The 13422-nt window shown below is 40.5% G+C and overlaps 1 protein-coding gene across 3 annotated transcripts in view; it reads left to right on the top strand.

Moving 5' to 3' along the window:
* tspan4a (tetraspanin 4a) overlaps positions 1-13422 on the top strand; it is a 132426-nt gene that overhangs the window by 15005 nt on the left and 103999 nt on the right. For 2 of the 3 annotated variants that reach the window (XM_034881376.1, XM_034881386.1), the window contains exon 2: positions 13124-13203. In XM_034881376.1, coding sequence (XP_034737267.1) covers positions 13141-13203 — 63 coding nt within the window. In that variant the 5' untranslated portion in view covers positions 13124-13140. Of the gene's footprint in view, positions 1-11403; positions 13204-13422 lie in introns of those variants that run through there. The other variant, XM_034881366.1, reaches the window with a different exon arrangement.

Genomic DNA, 13422 nt, shown 5'->3' with positions numbered 1-13422 from the left:
ATAAACATGCATTGGCCATTGTGTGTATGGTAAATATAAAGCTACAGCTAGCAGCCCTTTTGCTTAGCTTAGCACAAGGACTTGAAACAAGGGGTAAACAGCTAGCCTGGCTCTTTCAATGCATACTTTAATGTAGGATTAATATTCCTTAAATCATGGGCTGAAAGGGATTTTGGGCAATGCATATAGAATAAGAAAAACGAAAAAAAGAAGGAAAAACAACAATGCATTTGACTTCTGATTTGGACATTGATTATCTTGCAACAACCAAAGCTTCGAAGCATTATGGTCAGCTCTAATAGCCTATTATAAGCACTTTAATATATATGTGCACACACAGCAAGGTGTTTTGTACATGTCTTTATTGTCACTGCTGATTCTCTTTGTTAATCCAGTTGGCGTTTCACATACTTTGTTGTGACTTTCCAGACTGCTCTCCTTGACATATTAAAATCTTGCAGTTTTATGTTGACTGATGCAGCAGCAGTTTGGTTTCAGATGACCCCTTGGAGCTCCTCTGTAAATCAATGTGCACTTATCTTATTGAGCTAAATTTGTAATAGTGATTTAGTCAGTGTCCTGTTTAGAGTATTGTAATGCCTCCTGTAGTCTTGTTATACTGTATGCCACAAATAATGCATACTGCTGCTTGGCCCCTGAAAAGCAAGACACAGCTCTGCGTGCAGCATCTACAATTTATGAATATTTGAAGTCTCTTTGTTCTAATATTTCACCACAGACATTATTTGAGTCAGTGTTTGTAGACTAAGCCCAAGTTGACATGCCTTGTTTAAATATACATGAAAATTATGCTCATGTAAGGTACTTTATTAAGGATTGATGTGTGCATTGTTACTTGTATTGTCTCATTTGAGAGCACAAGAAAACACATACCTGCTGATAACAACTTTAAGCCCAATTAGTTTTTTTATGCGGAGCCAGCATGTGCTGTAAACATTGTATTAATTATTAAAGTTCAATTTCTTCAGTTCACCTTCCATAATGATGGTAAACTAGTAACAGAAGCATTTTTATCCTTTCATACCCAGACTGCGCGTCTAGGTGACCCCACCACTAGCTGCCACTAAACACTCACCAACAAGTTCAGATGACAGTTTAGCAAATGACTAAGGGAAAAGCTGACATCATTCTAACATTCATTCCTTCATTCCTCAATACTTTCTGACATTCCTTGTTCTGACATTGGAAAAACAGTTCCCACCCAGACCACCATCTCTTTGATTTCCTGCCCTAAGGGAGACGCTACAGATCCATCACAACACGGACCACTAGACTAATGAACAGACTGTTTCTGGTCGCACATTTAGTTTTCTGGAATAGGTCGATTCTGCACGCACCTCATTAAAACCCATAATTACGTTTCCTGTCAGAAGGCAACCTCTTGTAGCTGTAGGACTTATCTATAGACTGTTAATATTTACAGTCTTTGTAATTATCGCGAGAGTAAATGAGGAAGCGAGGTGAAAAAGTATAAGAGTGCCAAATTCTGTTGTAAGAAAGCAGGTTGGAGTGCTCAAAGGGTGAAACAAACACATGACTTTTACACAGGACTGTGTGTTTAAACCGCGGCCAATACATTAAGAAGAACAGTCAGAAGTACAAACCTAACCAAGACAACAAATCCCCACAATTGTGTTGTGGTCTTGGATTGTGATTTGCTGTTGTGGTTTGCACTTTGGGGCCACCATAGGAACCGGCTACAAAGGTCCACTAAGATCCGCGTTGCTACGATAGATCTCGGCAGACCTCGGCTGCTGCACCACGGAGGAAAGCCAAACACCTTTCATCTTAACACACTGCTCACACAACAGAGCTGGATTTAAATTGGGAAACTATCCCTTTAAGTACAGTATAGAATATTACAACATTAAGTCCTTAAAACAATGCATGATGGTCATTGAAGGGAATTTACATGGAAGAATGGGACTTTTTCTTACACCGAAAATAAAACAAAAAACTGAAATTTGCCAAATTTGGGACAATGGTGGAGGGACTGTGGTAACACTCCAGCGGATCACTTCCACATCTTCTGGGATTGTCTAACTATCCAACCTTTTGGATTGAAACAGCTGAAAAAATTAACTTAATAATGGGCTTTGACGTTAAACATGATTTCTGTACAATATAACTTGGTAATCTCCTATCCATGTTCAATTCTAGTGAGAGGTACTTGATACAAATTATGTTGGCAGCTAGTAAAAAAGCTGTAACTATAAAATGGCTAATTCAAGAGTCCTCAACTAATGGGGAATGGATTGGAATTATAAAACAAATACATAATATGGAAACACAAACTTTCTATCTGAAAATACAAATGGACATATTTAGTAATTACTGGATGAAATGGATAGCCTGTTTCAATACAGTAGTGCCTTAACATGACAACACATATTTAAGACCAGTTACATGTGAATGTAAGAAATTGTGGATGTATTTACATGCAAATTTAGTAGCCTATTTGACATGTGGAAATGTACAACTTGACAAATGTTTGCATATGGGGATATGTATATGTTTGTTTGTGTAAGCAAATACGGTAAGAGCAGAAGTTTGAGGAAAAAATCCCCCAAAAATCTTGCATCTTGAGTCTTGCAATAGCTCCCCCTTCTGTATACCAAGGTCTTTTGTTTGTTTTCCTGTGCCATTAACCTTTTTACTTTTCTTTTTTTCCTGTATTTTATAACATGTTTAATGCAGTAACAAAAGAGTATAAAAATACACAAAACACTGCATGTTACTAAATGTCTTTGCTGTTAGGAGTAATTTCTAATTTAAGCCTCAAAACAAACCAGCTTCAAGTCAACACTTCTTTGCCTTGATACACAGGTTTTCTTTTCTACACAGTGAGTGCAGGTAGGCGTAAGAGCCATTCTTTTCTGACACCCACCTCCAAACTCCAATCCAACATATGCAGTGTATCTGTTTGGCTCCAAGCGTGGTGCACAGCATAATTACATTTCACCGTGCCATGTTACACAACTACAGACATCAATTGGCTCATCCACTAACACATGCCTGATGAACAATAGGTTGGCTCATATTCTTTTCATGGTTACTTAATTGTCTTGTTTCCCCCCATGTAAAATCCCCCTTGTTGAATTGATATATTAATTAAATCTTTAATTAGTGCTAAACCATATTGTACCAAAGGTAATAAATCACCATATTCAACTAATAGTACCCCAGGTGTGATTCATTCGTTGTAAACTTTCCTGCTTTGTGGATTCATATTATTCATTCATTATGGTTAACACATGAGTTCATGTTTTAAATGCATAGTCAATATACAATGATAGTCGTTTGGTAACAATGTTAGGATGTTCGCTAAGCCTCACAGCTCTCCACACATTGTCACCCTGCGATATTGGAGCAGTCTGACCCGTGTGTAAGTGCTGTGACCCCTGTGAGGGAAATGTCAGTCTGACCATTTCTCCGTTGTTATTCATTGGTCCAAAGCCAAATATGTCCTTGACTATTAAATGAGTTGGCAGGAAATATGGCACAGATATTTATGACCTTCAATGGCGGAAGAAGTATTCAGATAATATAAAAAAATACATAAGAACTAGCAATAAAAATATATTTTATATGAGATACAAGTCATAAAGGGATTAGTGCAATAGAGCCAAGTAAAGAAAAAGAGCAGACCCCACAGAAGCGCTCAATAGATTTCTTTTTTGTTTTAAGATTATTTTTTGGCCTTTAATTGATAGGATAGCTGCAGATAGGAAAGGGGGGAGAGAGAGTGGGAAGACATGAAGCAAAGGGCTGCAGGTCAGATTCTGGGGAGATGCGGTAAGGACTGAGCCTTGGTCCATGGGGCACTCGTACTACCAGGTGAGCTGCTAGGGCGCCCCACTACCCTACACTCCCTAAACTTAATTTTAAAATGCTGGTGGACAGCTTCAGTTCCTGCTGTGGTTTATTCTAGGTTGATGGAGCAGAGGAAGGGAAGCCTTTTTTTACCAAACTCTTTCTGGACTGGGGGTAGGGAGAGATTCCTAATAAAGTCCTAGGAGCATATGGCAACACTTTCTATGTGACATGGAAGTGGATTAATAACTCCACTAAGTGGATAAATAAGTGGGAAGCAGACCAAGGATGGACTTGTTAATAACATAATACCAGTGCAAACAATGGCCCGTTGACTAAAGAATGCAGAGTACAATGGTGTGTAAAGGGTTTTGAATATCTAGTGGTTATGAATATCAGAGCTCTGTTATAGACAACGTCCAGCAGGTGAAGAGACTGAGCTGAAGTGTTCTTGTACAAGACATCCCTATAAACCAGAAGAAGCAAGAAAGTGGCAAAAACAAGGTATTTCCTGCCATTAAAGGAGATACAAGGCTTGTTAAAAAAAATATAGTCCCACTGTTAATTTTAATGAAAAGATTTTAACAATAACCCATAGTTACACACAACCACATGCTAAATGCATGCCATGCTTGTGCAACAGCCATTCCATTGTACGCAGCAGTATCTCTCTGTGACACCAAATGAACCCAACAGTTAGATTTCTGTGAAAAACAATTCTACTTTATATAATATAGTTTATTATATTATAAAAAGATAATATAATTATGTTGACTAGAATGCTTTTACATAATTTATTGTTTTCTGAGCTTGTGTTTTCCTTTCATTCATTTATTTTTCATCAATTCTGCGATGCTTGTTTCTTGCATGCATCTATTTTTGTTTTATTGTCCATAAATCGATTTTGTCAGCAAAGCGAATCCTAAATCCTTTGAGAGAGTTGTCTCAGTTGGGTTAAACGTGTTTATTTCCCATTAGAGCTGTTGTTATTCATCTTCATGGCTCAGATTCCTCAATGATCTCAAGTGTCATGCTGTTGTAAATATGTTTTTCAAGCCGGCTCATGTGCCTCACACACAGCTGTTTTTGAAAAGTGACATCTTGACAGCACCTGAGCCTGGCAAATTCTCAGCTTCTGATTTTTAAACACCGATTACGCTGTGTTATTTGTGCCTGCACACTATTCTTTACCAGAAAATTACAGGAACTGTTGAACTTTTCCAAGTGGTTCTACATTAATTTGATAGCAGGCATTTATTGCCTGGGAAAAAAAGGTGTTTTCAAGGAGCAATTTTAGCTTTGAAGAAACATGCCACCGTTTGTTGAAATAGGTCTTATCACAGTCTCCCTTAGCTGTAGATAGGTGGGTCAATGCATTTTTTGTCTCAGTGCATGCATCGTTTTAGTCCGGTGCAACACTGGCAGCGCAGCCGCTAGTTAGCTTAGCACAGTCAGTGGAATCCTATGTTGCCATGCCATGCAGTAAACAAACTAACAGAATGAATGGAGATGGATTCTACCCAACCTAACAGTGACCAGAGACGTTTTTGAAAGATAGAGACAGCTTAGAGCCCAAAAGGATGGAAAGATGGCTAATTTCCTCCTGAATTGGAAAGTATTTGCTTTAGGCTATTTTATCACAGCTACAAGGGATGGCATTTCACAGTCTGTCGTTTCAACATTTGTGTACTCATATTGAATTATATAGCCAGAGTACCCAAGCTGGTTACTCAAGGTAAAGTAGCGGTTATTACCGTTATTCTAAGCTGAAAAAGTGTGCCCTGTCAGTTGTGTACAGAGCTCTAATACTCAGCACCCACAATGCTGTTATGTGTCATCCTGAGTTGAAAAAATATCCTCCTTTATGGCTTTATTATCAAGTTGATAGACGTGTGTGTTTGCGTCGGCAGTCTGGAATGCAAACATTTTTTGACTAATTTGTTTTTTAAAGAAGGTTTGCCAGTGAGCACCAACGGAGAAAAACATAAATTAAATCGGTTTCTATGTTTGGTCTCCCACATGGAACGGTCCGGACAAGACTCAAGGCGGGACCATGAACCACCTTGAGTTTATCACTTTTATGCATGATATGGATCTGTCGGAGATCTACCCCAACTGCTGGGCTGCTCTCAGGATAACAGTTACTCTGCCAGTCACTAGGCTTGTTCGAGAGGAGCCAGGTCTGCACAAAATCATTCACCGGCAATCAAACCAATGCATTCTGGTTAGACTTGCTCTGATGTCAGGCACACTTAGGCAAGGATAACTTCATGAGATCAAGGCGGCCGCAGTTCTGAGAGGCAGCGTAGTTGCTTTTCACCGACTGCAAGACCCAGGCCAACCCAGAGCATGCTGGGAAACGTTTTCAGCTGATTTAACAGCTGATTGGTTCAGAATCAACTCAACACGATTGTTATATTGACTTTTTATTGATTTGGAATCCCAGGGATTTTAATTGCCAATCGTCTGATTTAAAAGCTTATTCTGTTGTATGGCTGATAGTGACGTTTAGAAGTCAGAGAGACCAAATCCATTCTGATTACGGATCATCTCCAGTCTGTTGTTAATTAACATCAGCAATAGATTGCATGTAGAGCCTTTTGAGAACTACTCATTAATCATTAAAACTGGAGACTGTGTACAAGCTAATATGTGGGTCCGAGAACATTCTATCAAAGGAGAAGTGATCAGTAACACAGATTTAGACAGATTTGTGAACGATATTTGAGAGAAATAAGTCTTTTGTGTACATAGAAAAAGCCTTAAATCTTGAGTTTAGCTCATATAAAAAGGAGGCAAAAACAAATGTGTTGCGTTTAGAATTTTGTTACATGTCACATGTCAGCGTACATGTCACAGTAATGCACATGGCTCGCCCTTGGCAGGTTGTATTTCCACCTACTCAAGATCATGGGAGACACTTTGATTCTCTCTCTGACTCTAGAGTTGCTACTCGCTCCATAAGTCGTCCTGCTATTTTGATAACCATTGTGTTGTCTTCCCGTCAAAATTGAAAATCAACACTTTTGTTGATGTTTTTTATCAATGTTTTTAACTTTTTCTCAAGTTTTTGTCCCTTTTTTCATCACTTTTGATGCTTTTTTTTCAATGTTTGTCATTTTTTTTGAAGTTTTCAACACTACGTAACACTAACTTATAAAGTTTAGTTTTACAGTTCTTTTTGGAATTTTAAATTAACGTCATTTATAGGAAATTATACCTAATGTTTGAGTTAGAAAAGCAGAAATTAGGAATTATTTAGACTAAAATTAAAGGAATGGATGTTGATGGATAATGACAATCTGGAATATGTCAACTTTTACTCAATACTATTTCGAAACCACTTCAAATTTTTTTTTTTAAATGCTATAAAATTAAAAAAAAAAAATTCCTTAATTTCATATTGACAGTGGATAGACAGCTATGTTTCCATCCGCACGTTTTTATCCAAATTAAGGGATATCAAGTGAAAAATGCCTTATGGAAAGTCAAAAGAAATACGTTCGGTCTCACCACATTTTCTCTTGATCGATATAGGGCTGGAAACGTTATTTGCCAAAAAAATAATGAATTGTGATTACGTTTTAGTTCATTTTATGGTTGCAATCCGCCACAAAGCAAAGACGAAGTTTTGGTTAATTTCCGCCCAGTATTACCGCTCCGTTTGCACACATGGACACATGTCAACAAAGACAGATGTAAGTGGACGGACAAGGAGACGAGAGACTTTCTGAATTTAATTTATCAGGAACTTTTAAAAGAAATGGCCGACAAAGGTCACGACAAGCCGTGGGACGCCCTCCAGAGTAAATAGAAGGCACTCAACTGTAAGGCTAAGATTTAAGAGCAGACACAAAGGAAAAAGGTTGGAATACAGGAACAGAGGTTTATTTAATACAATGGTGCAAAGACATCCTCTGGGACTGAGGGAAGGCAGACAGGTGGGAGGCAGGTCCAAAAAACAATGATAGGCTCGGGCTGGCTGACTGGGCTTCCAGGGCTGAGGCAGGGATCTGAAGTTGGAGCAAAAAACAGACAAAAAGGCTTAATCAGAGATATTAGTGGAAAATACTCAATGGATAACCACTAGCGCTGGCCGTCGCAAACGTTACACAGTGGGCGAACGGACGATCTGGCAGAGACTGATTGGAAAGCTGGTGTTTAAAGCAGGAGCGGTGATTACTGGATCTGCTTCAGGTGTGTAGGCAGCCACAGGTGTCTTGATGAGGAGGGAGAGAGAGCCAGGAGCGACCCACCCACTCAGCAGAGCAAAGGCAAAACAAAAAGCTAAAAAAAACACAGAAAGGGAACCAGACACGAGAGGCAGCAAGTCAAACCATGACACAAACAGCGAGAAATATCTCAAAAAAGAGTTGTCTCTCAGCGGTGCCGTAGGGACAAGAAAAGCCAAGTTGCATCTGCATCATCATAGCGATGGGTTGATAGCGTCGTTGTTTTCTTATTATAGCTTGATATGTCGCTATTAGCCATAACCATCGATACCGATAACTATCGCTATCGGCATATAAGCACTATTACAACTTGTGCAATATTGATCATTTGTTGGCAGACGGCGCGATCCATTTTGTCCAGAAAAACTTTGTTCCCAAATGTTTGCTTGAACGTTGTGCAATTCAGTGCAAAAATGAATGGAAACACCTAAAAATCAATTTGATCGCAAAAGAGCATGTGACGTCATTATGCGCAAGTTTTTATTCGCTTTACAGCAGTTGGATGGAAACACACTTTCACCAGCTTTATTCGCACTAGTTTTTACCAAACTTCAGATGATTCAATTGAAAAGTGGATGCAAACTTAGTTAGTAAGGTGGGAGAAAGAGATGGGGGATGACATGCAGCAAAGGGCTGCAGGTCACAGTAAAACTTCAATGGACTCATGGTCCCTTGCCTACATGGGGCACGCGTTCTTACTAGGTAAGCTAGCGCTAGAGGTCGCCCCGAATAATTCACTTTTGAGACCTTGCCAAAATGAAAGCATTAAGTTCAAGATCAAGAGAAAATTGGTGAACTTTTGCATTACTGTAAACGCTACCATCATTATTGCACACAAGGTGTTCTTTGTTAAATGGGGACCCTCTAACCTTAATTTATAGCCTTGCAATGATGTCCAAGGAGAAAACCGGATGACCAAAAATTGTGTCACGTTAAAATTCTGAACTGAAATGGTAGTGGTTGCATAAGCTAAAATTCTTGCAGGCAAACAGCTCTAAATAATTTGCCAGCCTTGTGGAAAGCCATTCTCATTTCATATTCTCGTATTGCTGCTCTGTGTGCACTGCAGTTATCCTAGTAGCCTGTTTTGTCATTTAGTGGGGATTTTCATCAGAGACCCGTATTCCAGAGTTAAACAAGGGAAGGCAAGCTAGACTCCTACCCGTTTATGACTGCACAGAGACCAGTGTATCCCACTGAGCAAGTCAGTCCAATTACCTCCTGTTTCACATCACAGCGATCCATAAAGAACTTTAATATGTGCTTCTATAAATACGAACCTTCATTCTTAACAGAGATGAATTGTATCAGGTTGTGCATCATGTTTCCTTTCTGCAGCCAAAACACTTTATTTTCCTCCTTCTGGGTATTTGTACATGCAGAGGACATCAAAGCTACCGCCACCCGCGGGTTGCCACTGCAAGTTTACTTTGCATGTGTGTAGGTTTGTGTGCGCATGTGTTTGTTTTGAATATGTTGTGTTTGGCGGTGGATGTGTTAGATTAGGAGATTACATGACTGACTAGCAGTAAGGTGTTTTGCTTGGTGGAGACACAGTATGTTAATGTCAAGTCACTTACAGACAAACAATATATACTAGAATGAGTTTCCTGCTTCATGACTCAACCTAGACTGTGTATTTCGTGAAAGTGACTAAAGACGTGTTTCTGGCATTATTGATGACCACATGTTGCATAAATATAACATATGTATTGTGATTCAACCATATGGAGCATGCATTTTTAAGCAACATCCAACACATGTTTGTTAACACTTAGAGAAAACAGGATTCTTTTATTGATAAAACTTCAGCTACAGACCCTTTTTTGTGATTGTGGTTAAACTGGGATGTGGGTCTGTAGGTGCATCCACATTTTTTAATGCTCATTTACAATTAGCGTTTAAAAACAGCTAGTTGAAAATGTAGAAAATGTGACAAAAATGTTTTTCGTTGGGAACAGTTGGTGTATATATATATATATATATATATATATATATATATGAAGCTTCTGCTATACTAAAGAGTCTTTTGGCAGATGAAAACATATGTGTTGGGTGAGGGGGATGCTGTAACCTTTCTTTAAATTAATGCATGAAATTTTCCCTGTTTCCACATTGTTTTCCACATTTCAAGGTTTGACTGTAGCTCTTTTAAGTATTTCATCTTGCTGTGCCCTCTTCTTTTGCATTGGTTAAATGTCACCTGAGTGGGTGGAAACATGCATTAATTAGCATTTCCTTGTGCCAATATTTTAGTCGATACTCATGGAATTTGTGTTACATTTGGACGGAAACCTAGTTAATAAGAACCATTTTATTGGCCAGTATTTTTGGTGTTTACTCATAGGCTAAATGAAAAGATCAGAAAATACAGTGGTTAGTCCTTTTTGTTTGTTGATTTGCATGCGACCCATGTCATTTTTGTGTACGCTGTGGATATCTTGAAGTCCAACATTTTTCTTATCCTTTTGATATTGTCTCATGTCCAGGAACCTTTTTTAGGGAGAAAACACAGTTAGCCCATCTGTCCATGTGCAGTCTCTCTTCAACAATCTCTGTCTGTCAGTAAGTTACCCTCACTCTCTTAGGCTGCTGGCTCCATAGTCTGACAAAAATACACACAGGCAACACAAGAGAAATCCATTAAACACTTGAGGCAGCCATGTACAAAGTCAGTACCTTTGCAGCTTTGAAACATCACTGTGGATGTTCAAAGCCACTTACTCAGATGGCCACCATGTTATGGAGAATGGAGATGCAGTTATTTTGTGAGATTATCAACAGTAGTGTACTGTGCCCAGTATTTTGAACAGAGACACACTTTATAGTTGTGTTGTTTGTAGTGTGAAAATCTGTGCCAAGTGTGGCAACATGGAAGCTGTGTGACCCTAGTCCATGTTCATAGAGTGAAAGGGAGATTGGAACAGGACTGAAGCCAGGCGTGTGGAGAACAGCCTGGGTTGTGCGCAAGAACAACCTCTGCATGTGGAATGAGTTCCAGGCAGGAGGCACAGAGGAGAGGAGAGGAGGAGGAAGCACTAGTGCAAGTACAGCAGGGTTCTGAGCACTGGTATGTTAAAGACACACCAGGTTGTGTGTGTGTGTGCGTGTGTGTGTGCGTGTGTGCGTGTGTGTGTTATCAAGTACATGGTAGGGGATGATTGGTGTGTGTGTACGAAGGAAGATGGGGCTGTGAGACATTGATTGGTTGTGCTCTCTCGTAGGGTGTGGCCAGAATATGAATGACTGCTCCTGCATTTCGCGCTGCCAGGTTTTAGTGGCAGTCACCGTGGAGGGATGGGGTGTTTGAGATTGTGCGTGCAAAAGGGAGAGCATCGGCGCTTTTGACAGAAGGGAGGAAAGAAAAGGGGAGGGGGGGACAGAGAGAGAGAGAGAGAGAGAAAGAGAACAGGAGCTTGTGAAGAGAAAGAGGGAGGGAGCTTCAGGCAGCGAGACTGGACTACCGCTCAAACACTGCAGTCTCTCTTTTGCTTCAATGAGGGAACTGTCTCTCTTCTCCCTGCTGTTTCTCCTTCTTGCTGGTTCTTCTCTTGTTGCTTGGCCATGACCCCGGTGGACACCTGGATCTCCTTGCCCACCTAGAAGAGGAGAGAAATGCTGTAGCAGAGGAAGAGAAGAGAAGAGAAGAGAAGAGAAGAGAAGAGAAGAGAAGAGAAGAGAAGAGAAGAGAAGAGGGGACACCGCACACTTTGCCTCACTGATGAGATTCTGGAAAATTAATTAACCGCCGTCAGCACAGAGAGGGGAGCGCAGAGGGGGGCTCGGTGTGAGGTGCAGGAAGATAATAATAGGGAGTTGGGCGAATTGCCAAAGGTTTAAAGAACTGGTTGTGGAGGAGAGGCAGAGTAACCCCTAGACACTTTTCAGAGACAAAAAGGACAACTTAGGGCAGATGCAAACGAAGCGAGGGCAAAACTGGGCAAGGCAGGAATTCAACAGAGATAATAATTCAAAAAGCCAAATAATGGACCAGTCGCATGCATTATTTCTCCTTTGATGCTTATTTTAAACCTTCTTCTCACTTTCATAACACTATCCTTCCCTTCATCTCACATTTTCTTTCTTTGCATGTCAGCAAAAGCACATCGACAGCCCCAACCACATGCTGAGCACTCAGCCACGACTTAGAAGCTAGCGTAGCATTTCATTCAGTGGACCTTACTGAGTAAAAAAAGTTGGTTGGCAGAATCATGGGGGCCATTACCCCCTGAGCAGCTGTTTAGGAATGTCTCTTGAGAACAGGTAGGACGTTGCTGGAGCTTTTCGCCAGCCCGGTGCAGCTGGAGAGGTCGAGTCGATGCCCTCTAGTCGTTTGCCTGATTGAACCGTTACGAGATGAAACCTGCAAATCAGTTTATCTCTCAGAGCATGACACCTGTGTTTGAACGATTACAGACAGGGAAACAGAGACGTGCAGATGTGTTTGTGTGTGTTGAGATTATGTCCTAAATCCACAGAATTACACAGGTGTTGCGCCAGGATTATGCAAAGTCTCCTGCTGAATAGAGTAAGTATAGGATTAAAGGGAGGAACTCAAATCAAGTGAATGGCAACATTTTATCTTTTACAAATCAAGCCAGATCAAGTGTAATTAGGAAAAACGAATCAGCCTTCCAGGGTTGGAAAGGGTTTGTAACTATTTTTAGGTAAACTGGGGATAGGTCAAAAACACTAACAAAACCCATCACTCTGCGCCAAGTGGAATAACTTCTGCTCCCTTGTTGTGAACTTTGCTCAGATCTGAAGTACACAGAGTGACTATTACAGACTCTGAAAGGCTTATTCAGCATCCATAATGAGACGCTCGAGCACGGACGAGACTCCATACCGGCGCAGTCCGTCTCTGGACAGCAAACCCGACACGCCGCCGTTCACTTCTGGGTTTCACCGCTTCAGTGGGGAGTTTGAGTATAAGCGGCCGCCATTTGCGTTCGGCTTCCACACGACAAAAGAGCCGCAGACGTCCAAGGGGCGCTACGCCCAGGGGAAGAAGTATGTGGTGTTTTACCTGGACCTCTCCTTCATATTCCTCCTAGAACTGCGCCGCTGCAGGATGGCCGAGGGTTGCATGATGGCCCTGCGATATGGAATGGTCTTCTTCAACCTCCTTTTCTGGGTAAGTACATTTTTCTATCTCTGAGTGTATGTGTGTGTGTGTGAGGGATGTTTGTTTTACAGAAAGTGGTGTCTTGCTTTCTTGACTTGTGCATTTTTTCTTTCTCTATTACTCATATTTTTCTTATCTTGTTTGAGGAAGCTCTGTTATGTGTGTCTGTGCAACCAAAATGAAGTGAGAGGAGTGTGTGCGTGTGGGGGGGGGACTGTGAGAAAGAGA

Source organism: Etheostoma cragini, chromosome 1, assembly GCF_013103735.1.
Source record: "Etheostoma cragini isolate CJK2018 chromosome 1, CSU_Ecrag_1.0, whole genome shotgun sequence".
Classification (NCBI taxonomy): Eukaryota; Metazoa; Chordata; class Actinopteri; order Perciformes; family Percidae; genus Etheostoma; species Etheostoma cragini.
Note: the sequence above shows the minus strand (reverse complement) of the source record. Positions and strands in the feature narration are given on the sequence as shown.